Below are 19828 nucleotides of genomic sequence, written 5' to 3'. Positions count from 1 at the left end.
GAAGTACTATTTACAATAGCTGTGATGAATGCAATTTTCTACTATCAGTAGATATTTGTAGAAATAAGTATATTCTATTTAAATGTGTACTTATTGATGTACAGCCAACTTACATAGCTCTCTGCTGACATGTTGCTGCTCCAGCTCTTGTATTGTTGGGGCAATGCCACCTGCTGGGGCCCAAGCCTTCATGGATCATCGTGTGTTGATGGGTGACTATCTGCTATTCCTCTCTGGGACAAAAGCCTTGAACGGAGTATGAGTGCCTGCAGATCAGGGATGCACTTGTACTCTTTGGGGCTTTGTATGTGTACAGATGCCACATCTTTGTCCTCTTGCTGTAAAGCTTTCCCTTTCTAGACAGAAACACACACAATTGGTTATAAATTTACACCCAGATATGTGCATTATTTTTTCATATGGAAATGCTATATTGTTGTTTGGAAACACATACTGTGTGGAGCCATCCTTTTTCCTCCTGGGTCCTCTGTTTAGACATCAGACCCTGGATGAAGTCTCCCACCAGCATACCATATTTAAAGTAGCGCTGGGAGCGCCACTTCCAAACGGTGTGTTCATTTGGACATAACTATGGAAAACAAAATAAGCCAAATTAAATAATGTGACTGCTACTAATGAATACACAGTTGCCGCTACTCCCACAACTATATTGTGCTCATACTACTACTACTTACTACTGTTGCCACAAAACTACTGCAACGCTTGCTATTCCCAGTAATATTATCATATATATATTGTATTATTATTCCCACATGTTAATTTTGTATTGTGGATTATTACCATTGACTCACCCATTCTGCTATTACAGCTGTGCATCTTCTTTTCAGGGAAACTTCAAAGGGTCTTGCTGCATTGCATGGCACCTTTGTGACAGGGTCCTTAGCTGTGCATTTGTCCACAGGTAGGATTAGGTAGTGCAGAAGCTGCTTCAAGACATCATGACAGATGATGGATGCTTGTTGTCCCAAAACATCTTACAGCCATAGCAGTCTCAGGAGGAATGGTGTCTTCCACAGTTTCACTGTCGTCAGGCTCATCATGGACTGTTTCATCCAAGTAAATCTGTGGCAATGTGTCAACACAAAATGGTTGTTTCAGTGCACCCCAGTCCTGTGGTGTGAAAATGCAAATGCCATTAAGGAGGGTGTGGCAGGAAAAGAATAATCTGATCAGTCTTCTACCCCTAAATATGTGCCAAGTAGATTCCTTGTGTTGGGGGTTGGAGGAAAACATTTCACACTCACCAAGCCAATCTCATACATACAAAGGAAAAAACAAAGTACCTTAGACAAATTGGTGGTATGTAGTCTAGATCTTGGCTGTCATCAGAGGCAGAGTCCACCTCATTTGTCTTGTCCTCTTCACAGGAAGACTGTGTTTGAGATTCCATTTCTGGAGTCCAATTATTATAATTTACAGTCAATCCACAAATGCAGGGATCTTAAAATTAAAATAATACATACATAGTATTTTGGAGATTGTTAAATTCTTCCTCATCTATGTCTTCATCTAGTTCATCTCTGGAGGTGGAGGGTCTATAGAATTTAAACAGTATGTGAACAAATTCATACATTATAGAATGAAGTGACAGGAGGTGCTTATTTTAAGAAAAGTTATAACTTATATTATTACCTAGCTTTTTTATGTGGTCCAGAAGTTAGTTTTTCACCGCTACTGACATTATCATAACTGCAACGACATTCAGATAATAAAGTGTTGTGTGAGAGTAATGTATGCTGTGCAAAATCAGTGCACCCCTATAAAACACACAAAACTGCACATGACTTCCATCCATCCATTTTCGTCCACTTATCCGGGGCCGGGTCGCGGGGGCAGCAGCCTAAGCAGGGACTCCCACAAAGACATGTCCTCCAGCTCCTCCGGGGGGACCCCAAGGCGTTCCCAGGCCAGCCGAGAGACATAGTCCCTCCAGCGTGTCCTGGGTCTTCCCCGGGGCCTCCTCCCGGTGGGACATGCCCGGAACACCTCCCGAGGGAGGCGCCCAGGAGGCATCCGGAACAGATGCCTGAGCCACCTCAACTGGCTCCTCTCGACGTGACTACATGACTTGTAAACAACTAACTACAGTGTTGGTTAGGTAAGGCGGAGAAGTGAGGAGTGGGGGGAGGGGGTGCGTGGAGAAGAAGTGAGGAGCAGGGTGAGGAGCAGGGTGGGGAGCAGGGAGGGGTGCGCAGAGATTCCATACAAATGAACTAGCTACTACTACAACATGCAGCAGCAAACTGACTCTTTCTTTGCATTGAAAATTACGTTTTCAGACATAGGATATCGCATTCGTGTCCTGAAAAACGTTTTTCTAGCTCTTGGAAATACAGTACGTTTTCATAATAAGCAGAAGTTACCTGTCCAGAAGTAATTTGGCGACCAATGCGTCAGTCCCTTCGTCTGCTTCAGTGCACGCCATCACTGGAATGAATCTCCAAGAATTACCTTAGTTTGACTTCGATGCTTTTCCCCTGGTCTACTTCTTTCAGCAACCTCAAAAATTTAGTTTCTTTTGCGGCTAACTGCTTGTAGATTCTTGTCTGCCATTGCAACAAACTTTGTGCTAACTGCGAGGAAGCTACAGTTCAAAAAAGCCACTAAGAACTGTTACGCTGGAATAAATAGGGTCTGTGCGTCTTGCGTCTGTGAACTGCGTGACAGGCGTACGTAAACCACGTAATGGCAGCACGCCGGCAAGTCAGTTACACTAGAAATGTAGGGAGTTTGATTGACAACCAGCTAACATCAGCTAACAGATAATGAGACAGTCTCGTTATCTATTGGCAAATGTTTAGCTGGCTCCACCACGTCCAGAGTTGATGGATTTTCATTCTCTTTTTTTTTTTGGTCATCATAATTACAAGGCTACTTTATCTCTATAATGCTATCATTGACAATTTGAAAAAAAAAAAATCCTCCATACAACCTTTATATATTCAAATGTTCACACTGACAGCCGTGAGGGCTTATGTGTCAGTTTCTGCTGCTCCTGTTACTCCTGTACCACTGTCACTTCACTCTACTGCACGTCTCCTGCAGAAAGAGACTGTCCTGTCTGTATCATGTCAGTCGATCACACCATTACTTCTGTACCACTCAAAAATTTAAATTAAAACAAACTTATAAAGACAACTGAGAAGAATAATATCATATTTTGCAGATTAAAAGCTGCAAGTAGCAAAAAATTTTGCCAAAAACCATTATCGAGCAGCAGAATGAAAGTATGGAGTGAGCGAGAAACTTGTGACAACCAGGAGGATGTGTCATGAAACTTTCCTGGAAGTCACTGGATGGACAAAGCCTGGACTTCAGTGACACCGAAACCATCCTGTCAGGATTCAGAAAGGGCGGAGCAATTCTAACTAGAACTGATGCTGACTCTGACGACAGCTACGCAGAAAAGGAAGCGGCGCTCTGTTTATCTCCAGAGGTCGCCGAGTTGCTCAGAAGTGATACCGTCAATGAAGAATTCAATGTATTCAGTGATTTGGAGTGAGATGGAGAGTTTTGTAAACTTGTTCTATTCTATTGTTTATGCTATAGTTATCTGAAGAACTGTTCATATGTGACGTTAACAGTCTGTTGTTCTCTGTTTTTGTTATATAACTTGCCTTTCAAGATGAAATATCGATTTTTGGTCTCTGATTTTATAAAATAAATTCCCCCCAAACAGTTACACTTATATGGCCCTATCTTGCCCCCAGTCTTGGGACGAAGCACAAGTGGGCGTGTCCAGGTGGGGCTGTACTTTGCTGTGACTGCTTTGGCATTTAAAAGCACTGCCCGTGTGGGTAATATCTACAGTCTTTGCCCCATCATCAGGCAGCAAAGCGAAGTGGTTGGAAGAGTTATATATGTGACAATAAAACAGCTCCAGAACCCCATGATGCAAGTACACACCAGCAGTGTTGGGAGTAACGCGTTATAAAAGTAACGAATTACAGTAATGCATTACTTTTTACTGTAACGCAGTAATGTAAGGCATTACAGGGGAAAAAATAGTAATATTTTACTCGGTACAAATGTGAGTAACGCGCGTTACAATGTTTTTTTTAACCTGGATTGAAGTGGTGGGTTTTTCTTCATACAAATTCGCTAAAATCACCTCGATATCAGCAGCGGTGAAACGCCGGACATGCGCCCTCGTAGACCTTCGGGTAACCGCGGGCGAAAGGACTGACAAAGAACTCCACGCTGTTTAGACCTGGTTTAGACCTGGGTCAGTTCTGGTTTAGACCTGGTTTACGCTCGTCCTTCCCTCTATCACAGTTCACTTTTCGCGGTCTCGCTGTTTCGCAGATTTTTTATTTTTTATTTTTTTGTGCAATTTTGCATGCCCTTTTTTTTTTTTTTTTTTTTTTTTACATTGTATGAACACGTGTTGTGTTCCTCCCGCTGCGTCCTGACTGGCCAAGTGACTCCTGTCTCCTGTACAGTACAGTACAGAATGTGTTCAGCTGCCAAATTTAAATACATGTTCAATCTCTAGCAGTGTGATTCTGAAGTGCTGTACGGTTGCAAGTTTTCTCCCCGACGAAACCCACAACGTCGACGAAACGTTCTGCACCGACAAAGGCTCCTGCGCTCGCACCCAAAAGGCAGAGGAAGATGCAAACCATCACACAAAAAGTTGGACTTCTGGACATGCTGAAGGAAGGTAGAAGTTACGCGCTGTAACAGACTCTTGCACCGGCTCGGGTACCTGCAAATAGTTGCTGAAATCAGGGCCGCGAGCCCGAGCATCAGGGTGCAATAAAGAGCGATCGGGTGACAGCCGCTCTTACCTCCGTGAGGTGCGGAGCAGAGCCGCTCCTTTCTCCTGCGGTCACCTTCGAGCCCTTCCCTACAGTGAGTCATGTTTTAGTCCTAGTTCAGCTCTGGTTTAGTCCTGGTTTAGACCTGGTTTAGTCCTGGTTCAGTCCATATACAGTGCAAAAGATATTTTGGTGAGAGTAACTTAAAGTAATGCAATAGTAGTGTAATGCCTTACATTTTAAATGCAGTAATGTAATGTAATGTAATGAATTACTTTGAAATGACAGTAATAGGTAATAAATAACGCATTACAGTTTCAAAGTAACTTGCCCAACAGTGCACACCAGAGACACCAGGAATGTAGAATTTTGTGTGGCAGAACTGACTGGGTTTGTGTTCCAAACACTCCGCACGCACGTGCGCCCCTCTCATGCACACGCACCCCTGTAAGCTCGTGCACGCTCACACACGTTGACCTTCTATAGTTTTCTCTGTGTTCGGTTAAGACCAGTGTCTGTCTCATGCTCCCATCTCACAGCAGACCCGCTGCTTTCTCGCTCTCGCTCCTGTCTGTCCTGCAGTCTGCTCCCACGCCTCGCCTGAGGTACTAGTGTTCATGTAAGGAAATCGACATCACAGCATTAGGAGCTCAGACAGAGTAACCCCGAATTCACACCAGGAGCTGCTAACGTAGGCGGAGCTGCACTCATGCGTAAATTTTAAAGTTTCAATGCACACCAGAGCGTCAGAGACACTCCTGCTACGCCAGCCTGTTTTCAGAAATCGCGTTTTGTACTTGCTTTTTGGTCTTAACATGTGTAGGTGTTTTATTTTATATTAAGGTTTATTAAGTTAGAATGTGTATTAAGTGTATTGTGAATTAAGCGTAGAACTGCAACGCATTTAAGATGGTTATTGCTGATTTTATTGTAGATATTATAAATAAAGTTTACAGTATCTATATCTATAAAGCTAAATTTCTACTTCATCTTATATTTGTGTTTTAATGAGGTTGAAATCTATTAACACACACATAAAACACCTCAGTTTAGTAGGTAAGGTAAATTCACCTATACATATAGCTGCAAACAGCAATGCGGAGACCTTATCAATAGATTTCCCTTTAAACAAGTTTTTATGCAGTTTGGTGTCAATATGAATGCATGTTTAACCAGCTGGTGGTGCTATAGCTCTTGAGGTAGAAACTCAAAAATTTATCAGTGGCCTGGCCTGAATCAACATGCCAAATTTCATAGCTTTATTCCAAGGCATTCTATGGGATACCCAAAAAAGAGCATTTTTGACAAAATTCAACATGGCCGCCAAATGCAGATGGTCACATTTTACAACACGTGTCACCGAGTCAAATAGCATCAGCAGGTATAGGAATTTCCTTGGAAATCCAAACAGATCAAGAGATATCACTTGAACCACCTTTTTGCTAATTATAGTGCCCCCTAGAGGTTGAAGGTCAGGAATTTTTCTGAGGGTCTACAATGAGGGGCCCTGAGTATTAAGTTTGGTGTCAATACGTCAAAGTGTCTCTGCGCAGTAAGCTCACTTCCTGTTTGGGAGCTTTGCTGTCAAGTTTAATGGTCATTTGCCAGAAAACAAAGGGTTAAATGAAAATTCCATTTGAAGTTTTTTTTTTTTGTGACAATTGGTCTAAAGATTGTGTGCCAAGTTTCAAGAAGGTTTTACAAAATTTCTGAAAGGAGATACATTTTGAAGGTTTTTGATAAAATCCAAAATAGCGGAAAATCCAATATGGCGGAAAATTACGTCATGGGGTGTGTTCAACTCAGCAGTCCAAACTTCTGTTCTTAACCATTCCAGTGTGTTTTTAACTGTGTGTTTTCGGTCATTATCCTGTTAGAAGACCCATGACCTACAACGAAGACCAAGATTTCTAACACAAGGCAACACATTTTGTTCCAAAGTACCTTGATCATTTTGAGATTTCATTGTATCTTGTATCAGATTCAAGACACCCTGTGCCAGATGCAGGAAAACAACCCCAGAACAAAACCAATCCTCCTCCGATGCTTCACAATAGGGACAGTGTTCTTTTCTTGGTCTGCTTCATTTTTGCATCTGTGAACATAGAGCTGATGTGTCTTGCCCTCCAGTTTTATCCCTTCTGTCCAAAGGACATTCTCCTAGAAGCTTTGTGGCTTGTCAAAATGCACTGTGGCAAATTCCAGTCTCACTTTTTTATGATTTGCTGTCAGCAGTGGTGTCATCACATGAAGTCCACTTTGGCTCAGTGACCGATGGTGTGATCTGACACTGATGAACTTTGCCCTTCAAGTTCACATTTCATTTGTTTGGAGGTTGTTCTGGGCTCTTTGGTTACCAATTTTATGATCCATCTCTTCAATTTGTCATCAATTTTCCTCTTGCAGCTGCATCCAGAGAGGCTGACGTCAGTCCTGTGGACCTTAAACTTCTGAAAAACATGTGTAACTGTAATCACAGGAACATCACGCTGTTTGGAGATGGTCTTATTGTCTTTATCTTTAACCTGCTTGTCTATCATTTTCTTTCTAGTCTCCTGATCTTTCTAGTCTTTCTCTGATCCATGTTGTGTTGTCTCCATCATGTCTCCAAACAGTACAATGACACATGTCCCCCTTTAAACAGACAGACTGACTGAGGACAAGTTTGAAGACACCTGTGATGCAGATTAGAAACACACCGAAGTTTAACATGTCCCTATTGTCCAATTACTTACAATCTTTTGTAGGGGTACCATAATTTTTGTCCAGGCCAGTTTCATTAGTATTTTATTTTATTTTTTTTAATAATTCTCAACAAATCAAAAACAGTGTCTGATTTTCATTGGCTATATTTCAGGAATTTTTTATTTATTATCACTTTTCTTAGTTTCAAGTTATTTCAGTGAAAATAGTTGATTTTTTTTTCATTACCAGAGGGGTACCAACAATTTTGTCCACTTCTGTATACTGCGTGTGTGGATCATTCTGTTATAATTTGGCCATTTTAAATCATAATATAATATTGATATAAAACAACTTCATAAAAGAAACAAATGTGCTGACTAATGTGTTAGAAAACTGTGGTGTCCAGTGGGAGCTCACGGGGTTGTAAACATCATGACAACAAAGCGCCACATGCTGTGGCCCCCTCCTATGGAAAGCTGCACATCACACTAGAGCAGAGCATTTTTTACATGTGGACATCAAACTGGAGAAGGAAGTGCGTACATCACAGTGGGCATGTACCAGTGGAGCTGAAAACGGGTAGATTGGCAAAATGGTGTCTTGAAAATGAGTGATTAAAGATGAGTCAAACATGCACAAATCGCTCCAAATACAACTTCAGAGGGTCAGTGAGAAGAAACTTTTATAACATGGTGAAAAGATCTGAAAAGTCTAGTTTGAATAATAGAGCCACTTTAAAGGTGCACTGTGTAACTTTTTGTGCTTGTTTGTAGGTGTTATACATGAAAACAATAGGTGACAAAGACGTATTTAGCAACTATGATATGTTTAAATAAAAGTACCACCAGAGTATTTTCTAACCAATAATAATACTTTGATTAAGTTAAGATTAAGTTTAAAATTGTATTAAAATAATATTTTGAGCAAACCCCCTCCACCACCGCAATGAATAAGTTTACATGATCATCACTATCTTGGTTATGAGTCTTATCCTGGTTCTGACAGTATTCTGGATATGGTGTTTCCATGCGCTCAGAGAAACCAGGACACTCATATCTCTGTGTACATGAGAGTATCCTGGATATTTAGACTGGTTGCTATGGTAACTATGGCACAGATATGGCAAGGAGCTAAACCTGCAGCAACTTTACTGACTTAAGGCTTTTTAACAACAACAACAAAAATACATACATTCAAGTAAGAACAGAGTCAGTTTAGTTCAAGAGCAGCACAAACAGCCACAGAGCTGAGCGTGGGGTTAAAACGTGGCTGTATTAATCAGTTGACTACTTCATTTTGATTATAAGTATAAAATATTATAGATAATATATACTTAAAAAGTCCTCGTAGGAGTTTGAGACATTTTGGAAAAGTAACGGCTCCTACCATTTCGCACATGCTCAGTACAGCTCCAGCGTCTACATGCCCCAGTATCCTGAATACTATCAGAAAATCCCAGTGAGAGTATCCTGGTTTCTCACAACCAGGATACTGCATATCCATGAGACTGAAGTCAGGACACTGTGTCTACATGAACACTCACAAAATCAGGACACTCAAAAAACCTGATCATAACCAGGAGACTCAAGTGCATACACACTCAGTGACTGACCTGTACAAATCTCTGGGACACTGAGTGGTCTGTTTTGGTGATTCCTGTTACAGACAGCAGCAGAGAAAGTGGGCTTCAGTGGTCCTGGTTATAAGTTTAGTCACTAGTGGAGTTAGCTAGTCAGAGTGAGTCATGGGAAATGAGGTCCATAAAGAATAAACCACTTCACTCTTCTCAGTGGAAACAGCTTGGAGTGAATAAATATAAACAGGAACGTTAAGAGTCATGACCACATCAATAATGACTAAGGTACAAAAGCATTTTGAGCATTTTTTTTTTTAGCATTTTGACAATTATTTAAAAAAAAGAAAAAGAGAGAGACAGTAAGAAAGGTCTTTCAAATGTGCACTATGTAACTTTTCCGGTGATGGGTGCACTGCCTGCTTGTCTCCATACAGATTAAATTGGCCTGGAAGGTTCCACAGTGTAACATAAACTGATCTGTCTTTCAGAACTTTAGAGAGCAGGAGTGCTACATGGATCTGTAGAGATTGTGCAGTGAGGGATCAGTCTCAGCTACAAAGCTGAAAAAGCCGAGGCACTCAAAAAGTACAAAATAATTTAAAGCATTAAATACCACATAGCAGATGAAGTTAAAATCACGCCAACACATTTCGGCCCTTTGGCCTTTATTAGGGCACACTATTCCTAGTCCTGATGAAGGCCAAAGGGCCTAAACACATTGTAGTTCTGCATTTTGGGTCCATTCTACTCTAAACTTGACAGTTCCAAAATGTTGATTCTGCACATATCCTGGTTGGTCCTGTAAATTGATGTACTGGTCATAGTTGGGCCAGAAAGTCTCATAATGCTGGAGATTTTAATATAAAGTTATTTTGTAGTTACTTTAGAGGTAAATAAGAGCCACTTAACACGTTGTTTTAGGAAAATAAAGTGTATTTTTAGTCCATGCACTGATATACTTGAACTTAAACTTAGTCATAATATCGGAATCTGTATCAGAACTGAAAAAGCTGGGGTGATGCATCTCTAATTTTAACCCCTCTCTCCTCTTCCAGGCTGGTTCCCCTCCACCATGGCAGAGGTCCAGGGTGGCTCTGCCCCAGGAGCGGTGGAGGTTTCTGGGGTGGACTGGCACAAGCGCTGTCTGGCTTTGGAGATGCAGCTGCTGCGCTTCAGACTTCAGGCCGGGAAGATCAGGGAGCTGCTGGCGGAGAAGGTAAGACTAACTGCACTTAATACAATCTCTCGCATGTCTTGCTTACAATTATTGATATAAAATGCCTGTTGATTTTAATTGAGATGAAATTATGAAAGAATTATGTAATCATTAAACTGTTAAATGTTATAAATTTATATAGTTTGAATATGTATATACCTTTTAAGACATGTCTTTTTATGAAATAAAAATTTTTAAGTGTTTCTTTTAAATACAGGACCCCAAGAAGACGGCTGGACCTCGGGTACAGCTAATGGGGATCCTAATAAATAAACAAAAATTAACAAATAGATGATAAAATTCAGTCATTCCTAATAATCAAGGATTAACTTTTTAAAGGCCCTGTACCTAATTTTTTCCATGTCTTTGAGAGCGATGTGTCCCGACGGAGGCATCCAGGAGGCATCCAGAACAGATGCCCAAGCCACCTCAGCTGGCTCCTCTTGACGTGGTGGAGCAGCGGCTCTACTCCGAGCTCCTCCCGTGTGACTGAGCTCCTCACCCTATCTCTAAGGGAGCGCCCAGCCACCCTGCGAAGGAAACTCATTTCCAGTGCTTGTATCTGCGATCTTGTCCTTTCGGTCATTACCCAGAGCTCATGACCATAGGTGAGAGTAGGAACGAAGACTGACAGGTAAATCCTTCGACTCAGCTCCCTCTTCATCACAATGGTCCGATGCAGCGACTGCATCACTGCAGACGCTGCACCGATCCGCCTGTCAATCTCACGCTCCGTCCTCCCCTCACTCGTGAACAAGACCCCGAGATACTTGAACTCCTCCACTTGAGGCAAAGACTCCCCACCCATCCGGAGAGGGCAAGCCACCTTTTTACGGTCGAGAACCATGGCCTCGGATTGAGAAGAGCCGATCCTCATCCCAGCCACTTCACACTCGGCTGCAAACCGCCCCAGTGCACATTGCAGGTCCTGGTTCGATGGAGCCAACAAGACAACATCATCTGCAAACAACAGAGATGAGATCATGTGGTCCCCAAACCGGACCCCCTCCGGCCCCTGACTGCGCCTAGAAATTCTGTCCATAAATACAATGAACAGAACCGGTGACAGGGGCAGCCCTGGCGGAGTCCAACATGCACCGGGAACAGGTCTGACTTACTGCTGGCAATGAACACAGCTCCTGCTCCGGTCATACAGGGACCAGACAGCCCTTAGCAAAGGACCCCGAACCCCATACTCCCGGAGCACCCCCCACAGGACACCACGAGGGACACGGTCGAATGCCTTCTCCAAGTCCACAAAGCACATGTGGACTGGTTGGGCAAACTCCCATGAACCCGATGGAGAGCTGGTCCAGTGTTCCATGGTCAGGACGAAAACCACATTGCTCCTCCTGGATCCGAGGTTCAACTATCGGCCAGATTCTCCTCTCCAGTACCCTGGCAATGTTGTTTGTAACATATTATAAAGCCTTTATTGTCCGTGTCTGTGAGGAAGTGCCTGGTTAACATGCTAGTTGTTGTCAGCTTTACTGTCATGGCAAATCCCTGCTCTGAATGATCAAGTGGATGTTTATGTGTCATTGGTACAATGACACATTTTCTTGAAGATAATACTTAGTAGTTGATGTCATCCACATTCCCTGGGGGTATGAGACTAACTGTAGGCACTGCTCTGTCTGAGGCTTGTTATACTTTAATCTGAGCATTATTTTAAACACAATGTGACCATAGAGGTCATATAAAGACTTATCTGAAACTACAGCAGGTGAACTGACCTGTGCTGTTAAACAAGTCCCCCTCTCAAATAACCTTACAGTCACAAGCTAGCATTAGCATTAGCATTAGTCACTCACTCCTTTGCTGAAAATCAAACTCCTAAACAAGGGCCATGAACGCTCGGAGTGATTGCAGGAAAATGAAAATGTGCTCTTTAAATCACTTTTGTATTTTTTCAAATTTTAAAACTTTTTTTGAGAGTGTTTGCTAATGTGTGTATTTTGTCACCATGGCAACTGAAGAACTTTCCACCATAGACATACTGGTAGAACACCCTCAGCTTGATGTCACTGCAAAGTTTTTATATGCGGTCTATACTATTCCATAACATACACTATATTTGGAGTCAGTTTGCTCAGTAGAAGCCCCATACTTTAGTGTATTGCGTGAAAGCATGTTGTAAACTCATCTTCTGTGTCTTTGTGATGTGACTCTTGTTTTGGTCATGTTTTGGCACACAGGGAACTCATTAAAAGTGTGATTCAGTCCAAAAGAAGGTGAGAGCGCCGCTGTTTACGACTCAGAGTCTGTAAACGTCTCATCCCCTCACTCTGCCTCTCTAACACAAAACAGACTCATATTTATGTTCAGAGGAATTAAGATTAAAACCACAAGAGAGTAAACTCATCTTTAAAAGTGACCATCTGACACTTCTAGTGCTTTAGAAGATTAACCTTACTCTGAGAGTCCTTACTATTTTTTGTAGCTTTTTTTGAGATTTATATGTGACAACAGCAGCAACAAAAATGTATGTAGGGAGTTTGCTGAAGATTTCAGAGTGAATTATGAGTTTAATCAGTATTTTTTCATAGAAATACTGTTTCATACTACTGTTGTCCATAAATAGTTGCTTTTGCATGAACTCCTGTGAAGTTGTTGTCTTGTCTTGTAACTTCAGTTTGAGATTATGGAGATATTTAACATAATATTGATTGTTTTACCATAGTCTTGGTAGGAAACAGATAATTTTTTTCATTTGTACCAAAATAGCTTAGAAAAAATAAATTGGAGAACGAAATAGAAAGGACTGGGTGTGTACCTGGGGGTCAGAGACAACAGGTATTTTCAAAGCAATGACGTCTTGAATGTAGAATAATAAAGATAAACATGCATGAATCCAGAGTCAGGAGCCTCTCTGACCCACTTTAGGATGGAAAATTATTACCTTGCTTCTCTGTGACAGGCTCTGTTTCTCCCCCTCCTCCTCCTCTTTCTCTCTCCCTCTCTCTCTTTCCCCCCTTTCTCTCTTTGTCTCTCTCACTCTTCTCTCACTCCCCCTCCTCTCTCTCTTTCTCTCTCTCCCCCCTCCTCTCACTCTCTCTTCTCTCTCCTCCCAGTCTCACCCCCCCTGGGGGATAAGGACTTTACCAGGACACTGTTGTTTTACTAAGTTTTATGTGAACTGAGAAAGTTATAAGCCATTTATAAACCAATACCAAGTCCATCCATCCATCCATCCATTTTCTTCCACTTATCCGGGGCCGAGTCACGGGGGCAGCAGTCTAAGCAGGGACTCCCAGACTTCCTTCACCCCAGACACGTCCTCCAGCTCTTCTGGGGGGGACCCTGAGGCGTTCCCAGGCCAGCCAAGAGACATAGTCCCTCCAGCGTGTCCTGGGTCTTCCCCGGGGCCTCCTCCCAGTGGGACATGCCCGGAACACCTCCTGAGGAAGGCGTCCAGGAGGCATCCGGAACACTTGCCCGAGCCACCTAAACTGGCTCCTCTTGACGTGGAGGAGCAGTGGCTCTACTCCGAGCTCCTCCCGTGTGACTAAGCTCCTCACCCTATCTCTAAGGGAGCGCCCAGCCACCCTGCGAAGGAAACTCATTTCCAGCGCTTGTATCTGCGATCTTGTCCTTTCGGTCATTACCCAGAGCTCATGACCATAGGTGAGAGTAGGAACGAAGACTGACAGGTAAATCCTTCGACTCAGCCCCCTCTTCACCACAACGGTCCGATGCAGCGACCGCATCACTGCAGACGCTGCACCGATCCGCCTGTCAATCTCACGCTCCGTCCTCCCCTCACTCGTGAACAAGACCCCGAGATACTTGAACTCCTCCACTTGAGGCAAAGACTTCCCACCCACCCGGAGAGGGCAAGCCACCTTTTTCAGGTCGAGAACCATGACCTCGGATTGAGAAGAGCCGATCCTCATCCCAGCCACTTCACACTCAACTGCAAACCGCCCCAGTGCACATTGCAGGTCCTGGTTCGATGAAGCCAACAGGACAACATCATCTGCAAACAGCAGAGATGAAATCCTGTGGTCCCCAAACTGGACCCCCTCTGGCCCCTGACCGTGCCTAGAAATTTTGTCCATAAATGCAATGAACAGGACCAGTGACAAAGGGCAGCCCTGGTGGAGTCCAACATGCACCGGGAACAGGTCTGACTAACTGCCGGCAATGAACACAGTTCCTGCTCCGGACATACAGGGACCGGACAGCCCTTAGCAAAGGACCCCGAACCCCATACTCATAGAGCACCCCCCACAGGACACCGCGAGGGACATGGTCGAATGCCTTCTCCAGGGGCCTCATTTATAAAAAACTGCGCAGGAGTTGTCGTAAGTTAGTGCGTACGCCTAGTAGCTACGAGAGGCGTGCGCCACGCAAACTCCATATTTAGAAAAACCACCGCACGCACCAAACCACACAATCTTTGCTTTATAAATCGCACCTGCAACTAGAATTTGTGCACGTAAACCCACGTCACGTCACGCCCTCTCCACACCTCCACCTCACCATAAAAGGAGCATGTAAAGTGACTCGTGAATGAGAATTCCCTAAACATGAGCCGATAATCAGTGGGTTTGATCGAGACACGCAGGACAGAGGGAGGAGGACGCTCCACGCAGCACCACGCAGTCACATCAAAGACTTTATTAACCCATTGATGCCGGATGCTGCGCAGCACAGCGCTGACTCCCCTGTCCGGATTGTCTGGCGATCAGCGTAACTGGTAAAGGCGGGGCCACACCTGGAAGCATGGGGGGCGTGTCCTCCTCTTGCTTCCATTCACTCCCATAGAGAGACGCAAAACTGCCAGAGCTGTACTATCGCGTTAAACCTTCTTTATCGTGGCGTATTATTTCTCCATTGAAAAATAATCCAAATGTATCCCGCACATGTTTCCATCAAGACCTGGTTTGAAGTAACAAACGTTGCTCTTTACTGCAGTGCATGAACACGCTCAAACACTTGATCTGTTCGCTGTTCCAGACGCTCCTATAACAGGTGCCATATCGCTATGTCGTGTAACAAATAAACATGGTCAAACACAAAAATGCTGACAGTGACAATGACAGTGAAGACACGGACAACATTTGTGTTTGACCATGTTCAGCCGTGACCTGTCCTCGTACTTGAACGAACTTGTCCTAGGACGTTTGACCCAGACAGAATCATTCTGTATCATCTAGACAAGTGGGATACTAATAGTTGTTCAAAGCTTTTTAAAAGGTCAAACGGTGTTGCCGTGGCAACGGTGCACATTTCGGGTTCATTTTTGGGGCTCACCATCAAACTTCGACGCCTGATAATTTGCACAAACTTTGGCCGATTTCACTCAAATTGTAATCCTGAGTTCACACCTCAACCCTGAAAAGACTGATGTAAGTAAAGAGGGTGCAATAACACCCCCTAGCAATTTGCACAAACTTTGCTGATTTCACTCAAATTTTAATCCTGAGTTCACACCTCAACCCTGAACAGATTGAAATAAGAAAATACAAAAATGGGTGCAATAGTGCCCCCTAGAAAATTTGTATGTAAAAATAACATTTTATTTGTCACAGATATACAACATTTGGTACCCACATTTGTGACATGGTCTCGATTAAAAAACTCAATGATGCCCACACCCCATTTACATTGTGCTGCCATGGCAACAAGCCAAAATTGTATCCTTGCCAATGGGACGTCTTTACACAAATGTTGGCGTAGCCAAACCAAATTTGGTAGCCAGATGCATCATGGCAATAAGAACAAAAATGTATATTGTGACCACACCCCTTTCAAACCGGAAGTCTGCCATCTTGGATTTTTTTTTTTTTTTTTTGCCAAATTTTGAAAATTGCAGGGTTAGATTAAGATTTATAGGGTTAGGGTTGGGGCTATGGTTAGGATTATGATTACGGTAATGTTAGGCTTATTAGGTCAGTGTGAGGTGCAGTGTTTGCGGGGCGCGCCGTAAGCACGTGCGAGGGCCGATCATTGCCGCTTGCGGCTATATTTATTATTATTATTATTATTATTATTATTATTGATAATAATAATAATAATAAAATTTAGCCGCAAACGGCAATGATTGCCCACGGGCACGAGCGTAGGCACGAGCGTAGGCACGAGCGTAGGCACGAGCGTAGGCACGAGCGTAGGCACGAGCGTAGGCACGAGCGTAGGCACGGGCCAGGGCCGATCAAAGGCCGCCACCTCTTGAGAGGACCAAATTTGAGCTTGTTCGAGTGAACATCCTTGGAGGAATTCGTAAAAGCTTACCAAACTTTAATCCAATATTGCTGCCCCCTAGTGGAGCAAACGGTGTTGTCGTAATAATATTTTTTCCTTGTCTTGTCATGATCAACTTCTGTGTTTCATGATTGTACGTGCAAATTTTTTTTGCCCTCATTTGTATTCCCTAATGCATTTTTGAGTCGTTTAGGGGCGCTGACGAGCCATTTTATTTATTTTTGGAAAATGGAAATAGCCAAAAGTTAGAGAAGCGCGAGTTTTACCAGATGGCAAAATTTCAGGACTTTTCATCATTGTTCAGTGGGTGAAAAATGGGTGAGTTGGTTAGGAGAAAAAAAAAAGAATAATAAGAAAGAATAATATTCTGATATGAGAACAATGTTCCTCTTTTTTTGGCCGACAACCTATACATTTTCGGAAACCTCTGGCGCATTGCTACTTCATGGTGAAGGTCCCTGGTCACTATGGGCGAGTCACGTCGCACCATTCCATTTTCCGTCTACTAGGAGCATCGCTTTGCGATACTAATAGGCCCCTCGCCTAATAATAATAATAATAATAATAGTAACAATAATTAGGGCTGGGCGATATGGATCAAAAAATATCTCGATATATTTTGCTATATCTCGATATACGATATATATCTCCATATATGTACAAGAAAAAATAACCCCCTAAAATTGAAAACTGCAAAAACAAACAAGGTCTTTTTTTTATTTTTATTGAAGTGTAAGGGTGTTTTCACACCGACAGTATTTGGTGCGCACCAAACGGTCCATTCGAACCAAGGTCGTTTTCACACCGCTAGTTCGATTATTTGGTCCGCACCAGGCAATAAAATTGTTATTATGTAGCATTTACACTCCAGTGTGGTCCGCGTTCACACCGGCAAACGAACCAAAACTGGTTCGATTGACGTGTCTCTGTTTCCCCGGTAAAACAGCGATACTCCAGTTATCAACACCGATGTTCCTGTTAATACCACGGGCCGTCCTCATCTCAAATTATCACCATGAACTCATAAAACAGCAACATGTAGAACTTTGTACAAACTCACCGCATCAGCCCAGAGTTCGGGTAACAGCAGCAGCCAACAGCTCCTCAGGACGGGGCTGGGGTCTGGTCCTTGGTCTTCTGTTACAAGTTCGTTGGTCAGATGGTCCGGAGGCTCTGTCCTTCATGTGCTGGTTCCAAACAGTGGCGAGCAAGACCAGTGCTTGATGGACTGAGTCCGAGCGGGTACGTTCAGTCGTCTGCGCGCTGTTTCCGTGCGGGAAAAGCAAGAATGCGCTGTGGACTACAGGTCCGGCGCGCTGCTCCGGTTCTCCGCGCTCAAGAACCGCGGCTGGTTCCAAGGTGGTGCAGCATCCTGACAGAAGCGTGAGTCCAGTTTGGTTTGTTATATGTTGTTCTGAGCGTCCGTCCTCCGCGCATTTGGTTCGTCCCGGGGAAAGCCCTTCCTCAGGTCGAGGCTCCCCGCTCCAGCTCCTCTGAGCCCGGACTGAACCGGAGCTGCCCCCGCTGGTTCGGGACTCTGGTTTGGATCTAGTCCGACTGTATTTCTCACACTAGGCTAAAAACAGGGACTTTTTTAAGTTGTATCAATTGAATGGGCGATTGCCTATTGCCATGAAATTATTTGGTTAATTAAAGCCTAAAATAACAAATGTTGGTTGCTGTGTGATCACGGGGAACCCTGGATCGTCTCTGTGCGTGTAGGTCCCGAACAGGGGGACGCACCCCCAATTTTGACTCACTCTGGAGCCACACGTTCGCACACTGATACTTGCTCTGATCTTCGTGTGTTACATTCTCTGTATTGGCCATTGTTGGTAAAATAATTCGAAAATGAATCGCATCTGCGTCTGGACAACAATCTGTTACTGTGCTGGAGTCGTACAGCGCGTCATTTCAGACAGAGGAGACGCGTTTCTCCCATGATGCATTTGGAGTAGTCCGTTTGTCCATACTGTCTATGGTTTGGACCCGGGTTCGCGTTCACACCAGAGGAACCGCACCAAAGTTGGTCATTTGGTGCGGATTCAAGCGAACCGAGACCACCTCTTTTTTGCGGTCTCGGTCCGCTTGATTTGGTTCGGGTCCGAGTCCGATTGACGCTTTCACACCAACGCAAACGAACCGAACTAACCACTTTTGGTTCGAATGGACCGTTTGGTGCGCACCAAATACTGTCGGTGTGAAAACACCCCAAAAGTGGTTAGTCTCGGTTCGCTTGAATCCGCACCAAATGACCAACTTTGGTGCGGTTCCTCTGGTGTGAACGCGAACCCGGGTCCAAACCATAGACAGTATGGACAAACGGACTATTCCAAATGCATCATGGGAGGGACACGCGTCTCCTCTGCCTGAAATGACGCGCTGTACGACTCCAGCGCAGTAACAGATTGTTGTCCAGACGCAGACGCGATTCATTTTCGAATCATTTTACCAACAATGGCCAATACAGAGAACGTAATACACGAAGATCAGAGCAAGTACGTGCGAACGTGTGGCTCCAGAGTGAGTCAAAATTGGGGGTGCGCACCCCTGTTCGGGACCTACACGCACAGAGAAGTCCCGGTGTTCCCCCGTGATCACGCAGCAACCAACATTTGTTATTTTAGGCTTTAATTAACCAAATAAATGTATGGCAATAGGCAATCGCCCATTCAATTGATACAACTTAAACTAGCCTAGTGTGAGAAATACAGTCGGACTAGATCCAAACCAGAGTCCCGAACCAGCGGGGGCAGCTCCGGTTCAGTCCGGGCTCAGAGGAGCTGGAGCGGGGAGCCTCGACCTGAGGAAGGGCTTTCCCCGGGACGAACCAAATGCGCGGAGGACGGACGCTCAGAACAACATATAACAAACCAAACTGGACTCACGCTTCTGTCCGGATGCTGCACCACCTTGGAACCAGCCGCGGTTCTTGAGCGCGGAGGACAGGAGCAGCGCGCCCGGACCTGTAGTCCACAGCACATTCTTGCTTTTCCCGCACAGAACCAGTGCGCAGACGACGGAACGTACCCACTCGGACTCAGTCCATCAAGCACTGGTCTTGCTTGCCACCGTTTGGAACCAGCACACGGAGGATGGAGCCTCCGGACCATCTGACCAACGCATTGTAACAGAAGACCAAGGACCAGACCCCAGCCCCGTCCTGAGGAGCTGCGCGCTACTTTGAGCACTGTTGGCTGCTGCTGTTACCTGAACTCTGGGCTGATGCGGTGAGTTTGTACAAAGTTCTACATGTTGCTGTTTTATAAGTTCATGATGATAATTTGAGATGAGGACGGCCCGTGGTATTAACAGGAACATCGGTGTTGATAACTGGAGTATCGCTGTTTTACCGGGGAA

At 44.1% G+C, this 19828-nt stretch overlaps 1 protein-coding gene across 1 annotated transcript in view; it reads left to right on the top strand.

Moving 5' to 3' along the window:
* The window catches only part of plekhh1 (pleckstrin homology domain containing, family H (with MyTH4 domain) member 1), a 97684-nt gene that overhangs the window by 27789 nt on the left and 50067 nt on the right, over positions 1-19828 (top strand). The window contains 1 exon segment of the mRNA XM_055155900.1: positions 10098-10258. Coding sequence (XP_055011875.1) covers positions 10115-10258 — 144 coding nt within the window. The 5' untranslated portion in view covers positions 10098-10114.

Source organism: Boleophthalmus pectinirostris, unplaced genomic scaffold (assembly GCF_026225935.1).
Source record: "Boleophthalmus pectinirostris isolate CB_2022bp ecotype Guang Dong unplaced genomic scaffold, ASM2622593v1 HiC_scaffold_10, whole genome shotgun sequence".
Lineage (NCBI taxonomy): Eukaryota > Metazoa > Chordata > Actinopteri > Gobiiformes > Gobiidae > Boleophthalmus > Boleophthalmus pectinirostris.
This window is presented reverse-complemented; position numbering and strand designations above follow the sequence as displayed.